An 18,409-nucleotide genomic window follows, 5' to 3' on the forward strand; every position below is an offset into this window, starting at 1 on the left:
AGGGTTTGCCTGCTGCCGTAGTTCCCGTGGCGCTTTTTGTGCATCACATGTGGTGGTAGCCAGACGAGATTAGCCAGGAATCATCGTGCAAATCCATCCTGAGATTAACAAGGCCCAGAAGATTAAGGTCTTGGGCGCTGGCCAGTTAGGAGCCAGGCCATCCTTTATTAGGGCTGGAAGGAAGGTCGGAGCGGGATGTGAAGACAGAGCTGGGAGCTGCCAAGACCCCTTGGGAACTTCCAGCCTGAGAGCAACACTCTGAGTGCTCCTGCGTCAGGAGGATTTTCAGGGACCCCTGCTGCGCTTGCCCGTCTCATCCAGACCAGACCTCCTTGGTGCCCCGCTTTTCCTGGGAACGGCATGGCTCCCAAGACGGTGCTGATAACGGGCTGCTCCTCCGGCATCGGCTTGGCCTTGGCTGTGAAAATGGCCCAGGACAAACAGAAGCGGTTCAAAGGTGAGCGCTTCCCACATGTGCCCAGGGTGTCGGGCACACAGGCGCGAATGCCCAGGTTGCCCCCGGGTGGAGCTGGTACGGCTGGGATCATGGGAGACCCACAACTCCCCTGCAGCTGGGCGGGGCTGCGTATTCCCACCCCCACTCCCAGAACAGCAGAGTCCATCTCCTTTCCCCATGCCGCCAAGCCTTGGGTACTGCAGCAGGATGGGGAAAGAAGAGCTGACCAGCTCCCTCGCCTGTCCTGGGGTCTTTCCATGCCAGCATGCAGCCAGGCTGTGGGTGCATTTGGTACCCGGCCTATTGGACACAGCCGGGAAGGGGTGGGGAACTAGGAACATTTTGCATGAGTGGTGGGGCACAGGAGAAGTCTTTACACATGAGATGGTAAAATAAATAATTTGCTCCAAAGGGAAAGAAATGGAGAGGGCGATGGGTCCTTCCCCTGCCCCTCTGTTCTGGGGCAGGGGCCCCAGCTTGGAACTCAAATGGGACAACACAAGGGAGTGGGAGTAGCTGCCTTCCTCCTACCTGCTCCCCTCCCAGGATGGTTTGGGCCCCTTAAATGTGATCCAGTAGTTAGGATCCCAGCGAGGGGTCATGGGGGAACCTGTGATCCAGTGGCCAGGATCCCAGCGAGGGAAGGGGGAGAATCTGACCCAGTGGCCTGGAACTGAGTTAGCATGACTGCCGTATTCCTTTAGGACATGGGAGGGGAGGCTAACCCCGAGTAGCTGGTACATCTCCCCATGTCGATGCTGACCCAAAGGCCTTTGCGGGAGGGAATGGCTGTCTGGCCTGCAGCAGCCTTGGGCAAGAACATGCTTGGGGCAACGAGACACAAGCCAAGTCTGGAGCCCCCTCCCTCCATCTGGGCCCATGGTGCCAGAACACTTACTAGGAGCAGCATGGCCCTGATGGCACAGGAGGCCCCACACTGACACCCCACACCTCCTCTGAACCCCCATTCTAAGCCCCATTGAGAGCCCTGCAGCCTCTGGGGTGCATGGCCCTGGGATTTGCCTTCGCGGGCTGCTCTCCAGGACCAACCCCTGCTGCAGTGGGAATAGCAGGAGAAGCTCGTTGTGTATCGCGGCCCCCTCTACACCTGCTCTCCTCGCTCCCAGCCCTGCAGCATCACCGGGCCCTGTCCAGCTTCAGCAAGCCCCAGTACCTGCAGCCAGGCTGCTCTGTGTTACAGTCATTGCCACCATGAGGAACCTGGGCAAGAGCGGGTGCCTGGAAGCGGCCGCCGGAGTCACCCTCAACAAGACCCTGGAGATCAAGCAGTTGGACGTGTGCGATGAGCAATCCATCGTCAGCTGCATCAACAGCATCCCCAACCGGCACATCGACATACTGAGTGAGGTCCCCTGCTTGCCTCTGCCCAGGCTCCTGCTGCTGCCCCCTGCATGGGGCCCCCGCCACATTCACCCCGCCACATTTCTTCCCCCATCACCTGTGCTTATCTGCTCTTCCCATATATACCTGTGCCCTCCAATGCCCCTACAAGTCCTAACCTCCCCTACACAGGTCTACCTAAAAAACGGAACAAAGAGGACCCAGGGAATTACAGACCCATCAGCCTAACTTTGATACCTGGAAAGATATTGGAACAAATTATTAAACAATCAGTTTGGGAGCTCCTAGAGCAGTGGTTTGCAACCTGTGGTCCACGGACCCCTGGGGATGCGCAGACTATGTCTAAGATTTCCAAAAGGATCCACACCTCCATTTGAAATTTTTTAGGGATCTGCAAATGAAAAAAGGTTGAAAACCCCTGCCTAGAGGATAATAGGTTTATAAGCAATAGCCAGCATGGATTTGTCGAAAACAAATCATGCCAAACCAACCCAATTTCCTTCTTTGACAGGGTTACTGACCTAGTGGATAGGGAAGAAGCAGTAGATGTGAAATATCTTGATTTTAGTCAGGCTTTTGACACAGTTCCACGTGACATTCTCATACACAAATTAGGGAAATGTGGTCTCGATGAAATTACTATAAAGTGGGTGCATAACTGGTTAAAAGATCATACTCAAAGAGTAGTTATCAATGATTTGCTGTGAAACTGGGAAGGTGTATCTAATGGAGTCTCACATGGTCAGTCCTGGGTTTGCTACTATATTCAGTATTTTCATTAATGACTTGGATAATGGAGCGGGGAGTAGGTTTATAAAATTTGCAGACACCACCAAGCTGGGAGGGCTTGCTAGCACTTTGGAGGGCAGGATTAGAATTCAAAGTGACTTTGATAAATTGGAGAACTGGTCTGAAATCAATAAGATGAAATTCAATTAAAATAAGTGCAAAGTACTACACTGAGGAAGGTAAAATCAAATGCACAGTGACACGATAGGGAATAACTGGCCAGGCGGGAGCTCTGCTGAAAGGCATCTGGGGTTCTAGCGGATCAGAAAAGGAACATGAGTCACTAGTGTGATGCAGCTGTGAAAATGGCTAATATGATCCCATTAACAGGAGTGTCACACGTGAGACAGGGTAGATAATTGTCCCACTCCGGTGAGGCCTCAGCATCAGTACTGTGGCCAATTCTGGGCACTGCGCTTCAGGAAATAAGTGGACAAATTGAAGAGAGTCCAGAGGAGAGTAACAAAAATGTCCGGAGGTTTAGAAAACCTGGCCTGTGAGGAAAGGTTAAAACCCTGGGCATGTTTAGTCTTGAGGAAAGACGACTGAGGGGGACCTGAGAACAGTCTGCACATATGTGAAGGGCTGTTAGAAAGATGGGGATCAATTGTTTTCCATGTCCACCGAAGGTAGGACAAGAAGTAACGGGTTTAATCTGCAACAAAGGAGATTTAGGTGAGATATTAGGAAAACATTTCTAACCATAAGGGTAGTTATGCTGTGGAACAGGCTTCCAAGGGAGGTTGAGGAACCCCCATTATTGGAGGTTTTTAAGAACAGTTTGGAGAAACACCTGTCAGGGATGGTCTAGGTTCACTTTGGTCCTGTCTCGGCACAGGGGGCTGGACTTGATGACTGCCCTTTCAGCCCTACATGTCTATGATTTATGATCTTCCCTTCTGCATATTCATTCTCCCTCTCACCCTTATATGCCATCCCCTATATATATATATATATATGTCCTCTTCTGGGCCCCTGGACTTCTCTGCATGTCCTTTTCTCCCCTATAGATGTCTGCCGTCCCCTATGCACATTTCTCCTTTCCCTGTGCCCGATGCATGTCTGCCCTCCCCACATCCGCTGCACATCGCACAGGACCGTGACCTTTAACTCCACTGCGGGGGAAAGATGCTAGCAGCCCTCTCAGCCCTCGAACTGGGTCAGAGGCTGCCGGCAGTTTGGCTGGCACTGAGTCACATCTTTAATCGCAGGAGCCCTTGACCCATTTGCTGCTCCCTGCTTGCACAGACTACACCGAGGCTGATCTGTGAAAGTTATGTAGGTCAGCGACACACGTGCCCGGGCCCCCTCTCCTGAGATTATGGAACAATGTGGAGTTGACACTCTGGGAGCAGGAGATTGGCTCTCCTGCTTCCCGAGAACCATGTTGAACGCGCCTTCCCATGCAGAGCCTCTTGGACGTCTCTCATGCTGCCCCACCAGGGCAGTGGCTCAGGCCCTCAGCAGGGCGAGGGAGTGGAGACGCCGCAGGAGCCAGGGTCTAATGTGGAAGCGAGGGCAGCTCATCTCAGTCACACCCACCTGGCCCATTAACTGCAATGCTGCTGGCTCAGTCAGAGCTGGGCTGGGAGCCAGATTGGGCCCCATCCACCTTAGGTCACACAGGGATTCTCCAGCCCAAGGAGCAGGCCTAGCTGCACGCTCCAGACTGCGCTGCTTGCCAGACCCATGAGGAAGCCAGTCTGCAATTATTCAGCACTGGGAAGGCAGGACTGGGCCATGGTAAAAGCCTGTGGCCCGTCCAGACTCACAAAGAGAAAGATCTCTAGGAATGCAACCAGAATGTTGCTAACTAAGGAAGGGGCCTAGGTTACCTGCCTGGCCTTGAGGGAGGGCCAGCTGGGTCAAGTCTGACTGAGTGGCATTGCATCCTGGCTTGCTGGGTCGCAAAGCTACTCCCTTCAATTTGGCCAGGACGGCCCTCCATCGTCTGGTCGGTGGCCATGGGAGTGGAGACCTGACTCCCCTCCTGTGTTGCACCCCTGTCCCAAGGAGCTTGTCAGTTGTTATGCGGGCCTGTAACCAGAGACTCACACCAACAGTGTGTCCAACTGTTGCAATCAGGAGTCTTACCACGTGTTTTCTTAAAGCCCCAGCTCCCGGATACACAGGATTTGATGACAGGTTTCAGAGTAGCAGCCATGTTAGTCTGTATTCGCAAAAAGAAAAGGAGGACTTGTGGCACCTTAGAGACTAACAAATTTATTTGAGCATAAGCTTTCGTGAGCTACAGCTCACTTCATTGGATGAGATGAGAGTCTTGGCTTTCAAAGTAAGGTCCCAGCCCTCGTGGCCACTGAGCACAGCATGAAAATACAATCCCAAAAGGCTCAAAAACCCTGAAGGCCAAGAGGAAGAACCCAGAATTGATTTTTATTTTTAAAAACCCTCATGATTTCGGGGGGCCTTATTTGTGATATTGTGCACTTGGGTTGGCAAAGCTGCACCAACGCACCTGAAAGCAGGTGCCAGGCAATGAAATCCTAAGCTAAACCAAAATAACCCACTGAAACCAAGATCAGTGCAAGCCTCTGTGCAGACACGGCCTGAGACTACACAGGTCAAGCCCGTGCAAACCATGCTAGTTCAATACAAGAGGGCTCCTTGCTGACGCTACACTGCTTGTCCATATCTTGCAGTTAACAACGCCGGGGTGGGGATGATTGGCCCCATCGAATGCCAGACCATCGAGGAGATGAAGGGTGTGATGGAGACCAACTTCTTCGGTGTGGTGAGGATGATCAAAGAGGTGCTGCCCGATATGAAGAGGAGGCGGAGTGGGCATATTGTGGTGATCAGCAGTGTCATGGGCCTGCAAGGTAGGTGGGGGCCAGGAGAACATCTCTCTACGTCTATGCAAAGCTGGTTCTGAGCTGGTGTTGCCTCCCCCCAGCTGCAAACCTTGGGCAGGTGTGGAATTTGCACCCCCCCCCCCGAGTGTGGCCCTGTTGGCCTGACTGCAGCTGCCCCCCACAAAATACAGACTTCAAACTACACCTGTGTCTTCAGCTCTAATGGTAGCAACTTTATGGTTTTAGTACTGGAGGTTTCCGGTTCAATTCCTGGTGTCATCCAAGATGGCAGGCAACACATAAGGATGGCAGTTTCTGGCTTTGGATAAGTATGTGTCTGTTTATCACTAAAAAGGACCTGGTTTTTCCAGCTGTACTGTGGAGTTTTAATCTTCTATTTGATACATACAGTTGTAAAGCGTTAGTGTTGTTAAAGTTTTTGGAGCAGAGATCCAGTCTCCCTGCACTTATGCCTCCTGTCTCACCATACACAGGGCGAGACTCACTAGCCTAAGTGCCACTTATGAGTTAGTTTTGTGCTAGTTAATGTTTTTACTCATAGCCCCAAATCCTGGAGTCAGGTGATTAGGTGAAAATCTCATAGACTGTGGTAGGTGCTGTACAAATACAGAGCAGAAAGAGAGTCCCTGCCCCAAGGAACTTACAATTTAAATTAATCACTTTTAATAGTCTCATCTGCCCCAAACTAGCGTTAAATTAATCCACCACATTAGGTGGTAGAACCACAAAAAGGGATTTTTCTGAGAAGGCTGAGGGCTTGATGACGATGGGGTGGAAAGAAGTTTCTGTGGGTGACAGGCTCTGTTCCAGTTGAGTTGATCAATTAATACTGCTGAGATTTCAGTGTAGCATTAACGCAGGATGGGTGGCCTAGCATCTTGGACAGGCATCTTTCTGGTTATTATTTAAATCAACATAAATACATCCATCGAATCAGTCATTTTCAGGGTGGGGAACAGTTAGACCTGACATGGGAAGCTGGACGGATCAGGGATCCAAGCCCTTTGAGAGTGACCGGCTCCTCGTACACAGGGAAAGGTGGAAGGAGGAATTCTGGGGAAGGAAATGGCCCATGGAGAGAGTCTGCATTAAATGAAAAGGTCAGTCTCTAGGTTCCATCTCCCACTTGGCCCCCCCACAGAAGATGGAAGGTGTTTGGGACCTGGTGCCAAACAGACAGCAAGCTCTTTGGTGAGGAGGTGGGGCCCACTCACGCCTCCGGAGGGAGAGCACCTGATGGCCGGGTCCCACGCAGGGACGTCACAGATGCCACAGTCGGAACTCCTGGCCCGTCACCCAGCAACCCCAGCACACCTGCTGAAGCCAGGGCTCAGCTCAGTGACATCAAAGGGATGAGAGGCGCAGCCTCCCCTCAGCCTGTGGTTTGTGAGGATTTGACTAACTCTCTCTGCTCCGAGGGGGCAGGCCAGGGGGAAAAGGTTTTTTGTGGGCTGTAGCCTTCACATTCTCCGTCACCTAGTGCTGAGGCCGGCAGGCTAACATGCCCAGTGCAGAGGTCACAAGAAGGCAGCTACTGCCAAGCCGCGAGAGCAGGCCAGAAGTCAGGCCCTTACACATCTCGGGCCAGAGCCTCAGCTGGTGTACGCGGGCACCGACAACCACGTCGATTTGCACCAGCTGGGGACCTGGCTGCTTTAGCTTTGGCTTGTAGAGAAAGTGGATTTTGTTTACATGATAGTAACAGGGACAGCCACCTGCTGAGTGCCCCCTCAAGACCTCGGGTGTCTCTGTTGCACCCTGCCTCAGTTTCCCCTCCTGGAGTCCTCCATAACTCCCAAAAGGCGTCTCGCTGTTCCATAATCTCTCTCCTCAGAGTCTGCTTTTATTGGCATAAAGTTCAAAATAAACACACACAAAACAGCTCCCCCCCCCTCATAAATTGGATGTGGCCCCTTCTCCCTGAGGTTCTGTCTCAAAACTCCCCTGGTGTTTCAGGGTCCCTGCTGCAGGAGCCTTTGTCATGCTCTGAAACCTCTCTACAGCTTCCTCTGCCTTTGGCTTCAAGGCCCAAACTCCTTTCCCCCCCCCACCCCCGGTCTCAGAGAGGAGCCACCTGCTCACTGCTGCTCTGCTATAGCTTCCTTCCTGTCTCTTCACCCTCTCCGGCTCTTTATACAGACCAGCTGCCTCGCTCAGGCCCGGGCAGGAGGCTGTTATTGAGGCACAGGTGGGCTGGACTTGGTTCCACTTACAGGGCCCAGTCCACCTGTGACTGATCTGCAGCAGCCCCCCATGACCTGGCGGGTAAGGCCCAGGGCTGGGAATCAGGGCTCCCCCTGGATTCTGTTCCTAGGCCTGCGACCGAGCGGCTGGGTGACCTTGGGCCAGTCACGGCCTCGCTCTGTGCCTCAGTTTCCCCTCCCATCTTTTGTCTGTCTCTAGCAACCTTTTTGGAGCAGGGATTATCTCTTACTAGCTGTATGTACAACACAGAGCATGAGGGAGCCTTGATCTCAGTCATGGTGTCCACACGTCCCTAGAACACCAATAAATTAATAATAGTGAAAACGTAGGTCCCTGGGAGATTTCAAGACTGTAGGCGTTGCTATCCTGTATCAGACTCTAAATCCATCTGGCCCAGTAGCACATCCCCACCAATGATCAGTGACAGCTGCTTCAGGCGAAGGGTGCAAAATCCCCCAATTATGCCCAGGTCTGGAATAAGACCAGAGCATAGTGATGGGGCACAGCTGTTTATACAGGGGGAGGCAGGCAGCCTCTTGGCCTGGAGCAGGGTAACCCCGCTCAGTACTGCTGTCATGTGACCGGAGCCAGAATTCACTGACTCCAGTAGCCCCCGTTACAGACCCCCTGTGAGTTTCCATGCGCCCGTTGCCACGGCAAGTCCATTTCTGCTTTAATTTGTGTTACTTGTCCATGTGTTACTTGCTCTGCTGAGCTAGCTGATTCTGGGGTTGGCTTGTTTTGGTTGGGTTTTTTTCAGCTGTGGTGAGGCACTTTGTGGGTTTACAGTAAAGTCTGGGGGATAAAAATAACCATCCCTTACGAAGTACAAGTGTTAGGAAGCACTTCCTTATCAGCCTGATGCAAATCTAATTACAGAGGAGAATTATGCAGAGTCCTGTGACCTCTCTCTTCTTGGGACTTTACACACTGAATAAAGTCCAGTAAGGGCTTCTACTGGCTACACAAAAAGCTACACACACAAAAAAGACTCCTGACCAGCAGTGCCAATTCAGACATTTCTTGGGGGGGAGGAGGGCAGAATTCTGGTCTACCGGCTGGGGCCCTGTTCCGGTCCCCTCCTCCCTCCCCCGTCAGGGACCTGCGTCTCTCTCAGTCAGGGAGTCTCCCCTCTCTCTGACCCACCCAGTGCATGAGCCAGTGCTACCAGCAGTCGCATTCCCAGCAGATTTCCCTGCGCCCCGCAGTACAGGGACAGGCTCCCTACGTGCCAGGTTACAGCACCCTTTGACCCATCCCTCACTCTGTCCGTACAGAACAGCGGTGTTGTGACCATGCAGCCAGAGCGATGATCCAGACTGCTCCAGCAGCAGCCAGACTGATTTAGTACGGGGCCACTGCTTAAAAGCGGTCGGGTCATGGCCCTCCCCTGGCTCCAGGGCCTATGGAACTTTGAGCAAGTGCAAAAGCCTTGGGGAGGGGGGGGTCAGGGGGTGTTTTCTTGCCCCCACCCCCACCCCACTCCACTCCCCAGCTACCTCCTGCACCACTGATCCTGACCTTTTGATTGGTAATGATGTAGTGAAATCGCTAGTGTGCGGGTGTCACCACTACACCCAGATGGAGGGATTCAGATCTGTTCGCTGTGTGCCATAGGCCCCATACTGCCAGGAGGTAATGGAGAGTGCCCTTTAGCTCAGATGAGTGGGGAACTAAGGTTTCTGGAGCAGGATGGCATCAGTTCTGGCCCCGCTGCTGTGACGTTCTGACTGGCCACGCTGTGCAGCGTAGTGACCGATGTGGAGGCTCTGTATAAGAGCGGAGACAGATTGATAGATAGCCTCAGATTAAATATCGTGACAGTTCCCTGGCCTTTCTCAGCGTCGGGTCAGATTTATCCCTCTTTCACAGGCTGGGAAGCTGGGGCACAGAGCTGCCGACCTTTTCATTCCCAGGGCTGCACTGCAATTCAGGAGCAGAACCCAGGTTTCCCTAGTCCCACTCTCATGCTCGCAACCACCAGACCACATAAGCTCCAGCACTTGGCTCCATGGACCGGAGTTGCAAGGCATTGAAAACGTCGGTGCTTGTTAGAGCAGGCTAATCAGGGCATTGCAGGCTGGTAATTAGCAGCTCCCAAGTTGCCCCTGAGGAGCTGAGAGAGCTGTATCCGCGCCGCACCCCAGCGGGTTCTGCCACCTGGGTCTAACTCACAAATCAACAAGCCTGCTCTGTGCTGGGCATGCAGTCAGATCCCTGGCGGTCTGCAATTCAAAGCCACTACCCTGCTTTGCATGACTGGCCAATGGATCATCCCCGATGGCTTCCTGTCAATAGCTACCCCTCGATTACCTGGTGCACACCGTATCCCCTCAACCCCTGCCCACAACCAGCTTACCACGTCAGATCCAACGTGCAAGAGACTCCTTTGTGGGCTCACGTAACTGACACACGCTCGCTGTGGTTCAGCTCTGTTCTCACGCCTCTCACCACTCTCTTGCCTCTGTCTTCCAGGCATTATGTTCAATGACATCTACACAGCCTCCAAGTTCGCCGTGGAAGGATTCTGCGAAAGCCTCGTCATACAGGCGCTGAAGTTCAACATCTTGTGAGTTACGGGAATCAGCTTTATTATGTTACAGACACAACCGGGGTTCCAAATTATCTGTGCTGTTTCATTTCTCTGTTCTGAGGGTATTAGCTTAAAATACCACACAGGTGTGGAGAGCCATCCCTGGGGTGGAGGTGGCACAGGCTCGGCAGAAGCAGACAGCTGGGATTAGCCTCCATAATCATTAATTCCTTTAAACAGAAAACTGACCCTGGAATATCCCCTGGGAATACAGTTCTGGGACTAACCGGAGACAACACGGTACCACCTTCCAATAGGAAATGGATCCCCTTTGGGGAATACACCCTTAGCATTCATTTGGCAAGCAACAGGGCTCTCATGCAGAGGTCTAAGGTCCTGTCTTGTGGGACATTCTTGACAAGTGCTCACAACCCACAGCCAGCTTGCAGCTGCCACCCCTCTTTGCTCCATACTGTGAATAAGAAATAATGACATTTTCATGCCAGCAAGCTAGGCGAGGCAGCCGCCATCCAGCCAGAACCAAGCCCCAGGAATGCACGTTGGCCTATTCATTATTTTATCTTAAATCTACAAGTCCTTGAGATATTCTGAGTCCCCCATAGCTCAGTGTGTGAAATAACCCCTGGGCATTCGCAGGGGGACCTTGCTGTCCAAACTTCCGTGTATGCTTTTCTCACCGGAGTATACTGAGGCCTTTGTTCTGTGATTGTGCTGAGATTCTTTGTCTGCGCAGGTCAGGTTGGCTAGGGTGAGTTTTCCCCGGAGGCGACTGCTGCTTGGCCCTTGAAACACTGGCCAGTCCCCAGGAAGGTGTCATTTGGGAGCTAGCTAATTTCTAGAGTTCATCAGAGGCCACCACAGGGCATGCTGGGTTGGGATTCTTAGGAGAATCAAGTCCCAACCCCCTTGCCTTAGCCTAGTTTCCGTCCTAGTATAATCTGCCTCTGGCCTGTCTTGCAGGCTGGGAGTCCCCAAGGGAAGGCAGGCCAGGAGCAGGCACAAGGAAGAGGAAGGGCAGCAGAGTGGCCTGGGAGTGAAAGGCTGACCCCTCTATGCCTCATGCAGAGGTGAGGGGTAGCTTGGGGCATGGGAGGGAACTAGTGCTCAGCTGGTAGGAGCTGGGGAGACTATTCTAGCCCCAGCTTTGCGCCTATCAGAACTCCTGCAGCATGACCTGAGGGAGCAGAGAACCGGTGAGACATGAGCCCCAGAAAGCAATCGTGGGATCGGTCTGGATTCCAAAGGCCAAGAGCGTGGCCAGCTTTGCCGTAGCTAGTTCTGCAGTGACGTTGCCCAGGAGACTGTGTTGTGGCGATTCTCCCGGCCTGTTTTGACATCCTAACATCCGGTCAGAGCAAGACGAGGTGTCACGAGGCAACGTCACTGCGGGAAGGAGCAACGTCAGCGCACGAAGCTGGGACATCGCCGCATAGGGTTGTGTTGTTCCCCCTCGTTAACACAGCATCACTGGGCACGGTCCCATGCCGATGCGGTGTCATGATGTCAGCGGGCATGGTTACCTAGGAGACATTAACACAGGCTGGTCTGGCATCCAGGGATGACACGGTAGGAGGTGCCCAGGCAGAACTATGCCTTAACACTGGGAGGTCAGACTAGAGGATCACAGTGGACTCTTCCGGTCTTAAAATCTACAGACCCACTGCATTGTGAACAGGGCTGTTATGCTTGCCTGTGTTTCCAGCGTCAGCCTGATAGAGCCTGGCCCCGTGGTGACAGAGTTTGAGACAAAGGTCTATGAAGATGCAGAGAATGCAGATTACTCCACGACAGACCCTGAGACGGCAGACATGTTCACTAACCTCTACCTGAAGAACTCCAAGGCGATTTTCTCCAGCCTGGGGCAGACTCCCAGTGACATAGCAGAGGTAAAAGGACTCGTGGGTGTGCCCCCAAACACAGAGAGGGTTGCCCTCTATCCTCGTTCATACGTGCCATATGCATCACCCACCCAGCAGCAGGCATAGAATAATAGAATCACAGGACTGGAAGGGACCACGAGAGGTCATCTAGTCCAGTCGTCTGCACTCATGGCAGGACTAAGTATGATATTCTAGACCATCCCTGACAGGTGTCTAACCTGCTCTTAAAAATCCCCAATGATGGAGATTCCACAACCTCCCTGGGCAATTTGTTCCAGTGCTTCACCGCCCTGACAAGTAGGAAGTTTTTCCTAATGTCCAACCTAAACCTCCCTTGCTGTAATTTAAGCCCATTGCTGCTTGTCCTGTCCTCAGAGGTTAAGAAGAACAATTCTTCTCGCTCCCCCTTGCAACAACCTTTTATGTACTTGAAAGCTGTTCTCATGTCCCCTCTCGGTCTTCTCTTCTCCAGACTAATGCTCCTGGCCACTCGCTAACACAGCAGAAACATGTTCTCGTGGGCACACCCTTCCACAAGCGCACATGACACAACCCCAAGATCTGGAACGCCCCAAACAAGGCGTCTGATCTCCACCCCACTCTCCGTGGTAAAGCACGCCTTGCTGGCGGACCTCACGGTATCCCTTTAGAAGGGAGGGTCCCCCTATGGAGCACATCAGTCCCTAGTGGGCTGTGGAGAGATCTCAGCAAGAGGGCTAATAGCTGGTATGTTAATTGCCAGCAATGCCAATACCTCCTCCATGATCTCTGCGTTCCCTCCCTGCAGACAGAGCGTGCCAGGAGACAGCCCGAGCTCCTGTCCCAGCAGTATGATGAGATGCTAAGTCTTAACGTTGACACCAGGCAGCAGTGCACCATAGCCGCAATCCATTCTGGGCAGGCAAGAAAATCCGTTGCCTTATTGGCCAGGTGACAAGTGTGAGCTAAGGAAGGCTCCCTCCGCCTGCTTGGTCACTTGGAATAAGGAGGCGGTCCCTGTCACATGTCCTGGAGCACCAGTGCCCCCTTAGAATGGATTCCAGGGGCCACAGTTCACCTGGCAGGTGGATCAATTTTTATAATGGGGTGCTGATGATGGAAACCATGTATTTGGTGTTTGTTATTACTACTTCAAGCCAGGGGGCGCAGCAGCACCCCTAGTTCCAGCACCACTCCTGGCAGGCAAATTAGCGGGACTCCATTCCTCACGCCCACCTGGCATGAGCTCTGGCTATATATCTGGATTCTGCTGCCCAACAGCTGACAGGCACCAGTTGCTCTAGTTACTTCTTGTTTCTAAACCCAATGACTGAAAGCTGCAAATCCACTCTTCTCCCCTCTAGGCCAAGCTTCCCCAGAACCTCCTCACGAATCCCACTTAGTGGCAATGCTAAATGGAGGCTATCTGGCCTCCTTTCCTTTTACTCAAAGAATGTCATGTCCCGTTAGCTCATATTTCCTCCCTCTGTTTATATCTTCCGGCTCATTCGCAAATTAATTAATCCCTCCCCCTCAACATTCACAAAATAATCCTCCCTAATCCCCACTTTATCCTGCCCCAAAGCCTCTTAGCATCTCTAAGCTGTCAGGAGACCATTTAGATTGGCTCTCCCCCTCCACTGATCCCAGCGGGGCCCCCCTGGGTTTGTTTGGAAGGCACAAAGCGGGTCTCTGAGTCCCTGCTACCAACGTTCAAAGTCCAGTGGGTCTTCCCGGCCCTGGTCTGCACTTGGTCACACGGCCCTCCATGGCATCACCATGGGAGTAAGGGAGATTTAGGTGAGATATTAGGAAAATCTTTCTAACCCTCAGGGTAGTTAAGCTCTGGAACAGGCCTCCAAGGAACGTTGTGGAATCCATGCCACTGGAAGTTTTTAAGAACAAGTTAGAAAAATACCTGTCAGAGAGGGCCTAGATTTACTTGGTTCTGCCTCAGCACTAAGGGCTGGACCTGCTGGTCTCTTGAGGTCCCTTCCAGCCTGACATTTCTAGGGTTCTGTGTGACTCACCCCAGGTGCAGCAGCGGTCCAGGGAGGAAGAAGAAAAGGAGTTCTTGTGGCACCTTAGAGACTAACCAATTTATTTGAGCATGAGCTTTCATGAGCTACAGCTCACTTCATCGGATGCATACCGTGGAAACTGCAGTAGACATTATATACACAGAGACCATGAAACAATACCTCCTCCCACCCCACTGTCCTGCTGGTAATAGCTTATCTAAAGTGATCATCAAGTTGGGCCATTTCCAGCACAAATCCAGGTTTTCTCACCCTCCGCCCCCCCCCCCCGCCCACAAACTCACTCTCCTGCTGGTAATAGCCCATCCAAAGTGACCACTCTCTTCACAATGTGTATGATAATCAAGGTGGGCCATTTCCTGCACAAATCCAGGTTCTCTCACCCCTTCACCCCCCTCCAAAAACCACACACACAAACTCAATCTCCTGCTGGTAATAGCTTATCCAAAGTGACCACTCTCCCTAGGTCCAGGGAGGGGGGCTTAGGAAGGGATTTAGTCTCCACAAGATGAGATTCATGGGTTTGAGGATCTGTGTTGTGGGGTGGAACCCAGGATTTTGCCCCAGTCTGAACCCTGGGATGTCTCCCTTCGCCCACTCTCTTGCTCACTGGTGGATGTGTGTCACACACTGAGTAGATGAATGGTACTGCCTCCTACCCCATGATTCACAAATCCTTAGACAACACTTCCTCCCCCGCCCTGTGGGGAGATGATGCATAGGAAACGGGGGGGGGGGGTTCCCCCTGTCAGATGAGATTGCTGCTCCATCAAGTCAGGTATACTGTAAACACCTATTGCTTGTCTAGTGGTTAAAGTGTAGGAGTGGGTTCTAGGTCTCCTGAGTTCTGTTCCCAGCTCTGTCACTGACCCTCTGGTGGCCTGGGGAGAATCGCTTCCCTTCCCTGAGCCTCAGTTTCCCCCCAGCACAATGGGGACTGTAACATATTGGACACGTTTGGGTACTGGACATAGAGGCAGCTCACGAACCCAGGAGATTCAGTCAGAGACCTTTCTTGTGTCCTCTCTGAGATCCCACCACCTGCGGCACAACCAGAGTCCCAGGGCGACACCGCTACCGTATCCCTTAAAAGCATAGCACGCTGCAGGACTATGGGTCCTGACCTACCTCCCAGGGCATGGTGAGGCTGATGTTCACAGGGAGCTCTGGGATGGAGCTGCAAAGCACGGTGCTGGTAAAGTATTATGTTACTCTTGGCTTAGCAAAGGGCGGCACAGCACTCACGTGGGGCTGTCTCGGTTCCCTTGCAGCACACGCTGCGGGTGATCAGTGCCGCCAAGCCACCCTTCCGCCACCAGACCAACGCCTTCTACACGCCCATGACGGCCCTGAAACACGCCGACCCCACTGGAGCCCTGATGGCCGACACCTTCTACAAGATGGTCTTCAAGTACGACATGCTCTTGCACATCAGCCTGAAGGCCATCAAGGTGATCCGATGGCAGGCCCAGAAGATGAGGCAGGGGGTGAAGATGCTCAGCTTCAGATAGGCCCTGGGAACCGGGGTGAAGGGGTGGAGAGTGGGCTCAGGTGCAGTAGGGCTGGAAAAAGGCTGGAGATGCTCGATGATCAAGGGGTTCAGTGGACATGTGCCTCTCGGAGATGGACCGAGACTTTCCGGCCCATTGAACCATACACTAACCCAATATGGCTTCATTTTATAGGGTGCCCTTTGCACAAGCTGTACCCAAAATAGTAGGGAGAAGGAGAAATGAAGAGGCATGGGTTATTGGTGGGGGGGGTAAGAGGTTGTAGCTGACAGCTAGAGACACCCAGGGGAGAAGGCTTTTGATGCAACAGGGATGAGCTTCTGTGGGAGGGACAGGTGCTAGGAAAACAGAGGTAGGAGGGGAGCGAAGAGGGGCCAGGGTCTTGATTCTCCTCAGAGCCCACTGAGCTAATAGGACCCGCTCCTGAAGGTACATGTGCAATCAGAGTCAGTAAGCAAGGCAGGGCCGAGTGATGGCCTTTGCTTGCTTGTTACCAGCCTTAGCTGGATTTGAACCTGTGATCTAGGGGCACAAGATTTTCCTTCTCCAACTAACAGCCCTTGGAACAAACTCATACTCCCCCAAGTACTGTAATTTTAAATAGCAGCAAATAGTAAGAGGGGCTGCTGCTTTAAAGGCGGGAGGGAAGTGCCTTTATTCTTGCAGCTGGATGTGATATAAAGCCAACAGCTGCCATGCAAACTAGAGTCCTACTTGCCCACATCCAGTCCCCATCCCACTGCTGTCCACCAGCCAGCCCATGAGCACCAACAGATGTGCCAAACCGAGAGCGTGACACTCAGTCGTAATACTTGGCTTTTTGGGCCAGGTGCATAAGCAGAAGGTGCATGATTGTTAAAAGAATCATAGGGAGCTTGAGTGAATGATGCCCAATACCAGTGTAGCTGTAGGACTGCAGAAGTCCTTGCTCTGTCTCCCATCTCCAGCCTGATCTAAGTTACACAAACTTCCAGAGATGCCTTTCGGGAAAACTTAACAAGACTTGGTATCACCTCTTTGGAAGTCTTCCAGAAGGACTCCTCCAGTATGCATAAGAACGGCCAGACTGGGTCAATCAAAGGTCCACCTAGCCCAGTATCCTGTCTTCTGACAGTGGCCAATGCCAGGTGCCCCAGAGGGAATGAACAGAACAGAAAATCATCAAGTGATCCATCCCCTGTCACCCATTCCCAGCTTCTGGCAAACAGAGGCTAGGGACACCATCCCTGCCCATCCTGGCTAATAGCCATTGGTGGACCTGTCCTCCATGAACTTATCTAGTTCTTTTTTGAACCCTGTTATAGTCTTGGCCTTCACAACATCCTCTGGCAAGGAGTTCCTCAGGTTGAGTGTGCGTTGTGTGAAAAAAATACTTCCTTTTGTTTTTTTTAAACCTGCTGCGTCAATTAGTGGTTCATGTTCATTAGTGGACCAAACTCATGGCCCTGTAACAAAACCCATTGAAGTCAATGAGAGTCTTTCGCTTTACTTCAATGGTTTATTTTAATGCCAGGTCTGGGATGGGCATAACCTCTCTTGAAACACAGCAGACCTGCCCACAGATGGTTATTATTTGGTGTGGCTAGTTGCAATCCCTTCCTGCCCTAAAGTTTCCTTCCTGTATGTAAGGTGACCATGTCACTAGTAATCTCAACAGCGCAAGCGCCATTGAGCTCTGAGTCCATGACATTCAGTGCCACATCCAAGTGTGAAACGTTGCAGTCAGGGAGACACCATGCAAGGGATGCTGTGTCTGAGTGCATGTCATTCTTCACCCTTGCAAAGTTTTGTTGTTTGGCATGCTACCCACAATGGAAGAGAAGAGCCCACAAAGTGGAGGATGAACTATGGAATAAAACACCTTCAGGTTTTACATCTTGTGTGGAAAAGTTCAGAGTGGAAAATGTAATGATCATGTATACATGTCTGGATACATCTGGATGATGAGTCTCTGTTTGCACACCAGATATCTTGGTGATAGATAGATAGATAGATAGATAGATAGATAGATAGATAGATAGATAGATAGATCATGAGAGAGAAAAGAGAGACAATGAGATACTGTGCTCAGAACTATGGAACTGACTGTTCTGACTCTGTGGAGGACATAATCACTACTGAGAGGATCTTTCCCAGGGTGGAGCCTGTACTTGTGACTAAGACACCAGACTAGGTCTCGAGAGGCGGGTTCACTTCCCAGCTCTGGCGCAGACTTCCTGTATGAACTAGGGCAAGTCTCTTAATTTCTCTATGCTTCAGTTTCCCCCTCTGTAAAAAGGGTATAAAATCTTTCATTTCTTTGTCTTGTCTATTCAGATTGCAAGCTTTTGGGTGCAGGGACTGTCTCATACTATGTTAGTGGGGCTTTTGGGAACAACTGGAATATAAAATATTAATTATACCAATTCCAAAGGTTTAGAGGTTCAGATATTTATCTACATCTTGTTCAAATGTATCCAAGGAGGTAAAATTCCAGGCAGAAATATTCTCGAACAGTTTTCCTTGCTGTGTTTCAGCATTTCTGACCCAAGGTAAACTAGGAAGCACCAAAGGGCTGGATTTTTTCCCCTCTGGATGAAATATTTACCTGAACTTTGCTGAACTACAGAGAAGTTTCCAGGATTGTGCTTCAGGCGGATTTTTATCTCCATGCTAAAACCCAAGAGCTCAAATCTACCTAAACTCAATTTATAGGAGCACAGATCCCACTGTAGTCCACACCCTCCTTAGTGCATTGTACTAGTGCTCAGTTCCTGGCTCATGTAATGTTAAGCCCCCGTTACATTTTTAGGACATTGT

The 18,409-nt window shown here is 51.7% G+C and overlaps 1 protein-coding gene across 1 annotated transcript; it reads left to right on the top strand.

Moving 5' to 3' along the window:
* The first annotated feature begins 221 nt into the window (after window positions 1–221).
* On the top strand, window positions 222–17,483 carry LOC125626781 (retinol dehydrogenase 8-like). The gene is made up of 6 exons (XM_048830202.2): window positions 222–457; window positions 1,659–1,820; window positions 5,269–5,448; window positions 10,123–10,216; window positions 11,904–12,087; window positions 15,371–17,483. Exons 1-6 carry the CDS (start codon window positions 361–363, stop codon window positions 15,608–15,610), a joined length of 957 nt encoding a protein of 318 aa, XP_048686159.1. The 5' UTR covers window positions 222–360; the 3' UTR covers window positions 15,611–17,483.
* Window positions 17,484–18,409: the final 926 nt, after the last annotated feature.

The sequence above is a fragment of the Caretta caretta genome, chromosome 27 (genome assembly GCF_965140235.1).
Source record: "Caretta caretta isolate rCarCar2 chromosome 27, rCarCar1.hap1, whole genome shotgun sequence".
Taxonomy (NCBI): domain Eukaryota; kingdom Metazoa; phylum Chordata; order Testudines; family Cheloniidae; genus Caretta; species Caretta caretta.

Coding starts and splice junctions, on each gene's coding strand:
- LOC125626781 (XM_048830202.2), top strand. CDS start 361: ATGGCTCCCAAGACGGTGCTGATAACGGGCTGCTCCTCCGGCATCGGC. Junction 5,449..10,122: donor CAGTGTCATGGGCCTGCAAG/GTAGGTGGGGGC, acceptor TCTGTCTTCCAG/GCATTATGTTCAATGACATC. Junction 10,217..11,903: donor GCGCTGAAGTTCAACATCTT/GTGAGTTACGGG, acceptor CTGTGTTTCCAG/CGTCAGCCTGATAGAGCCTG.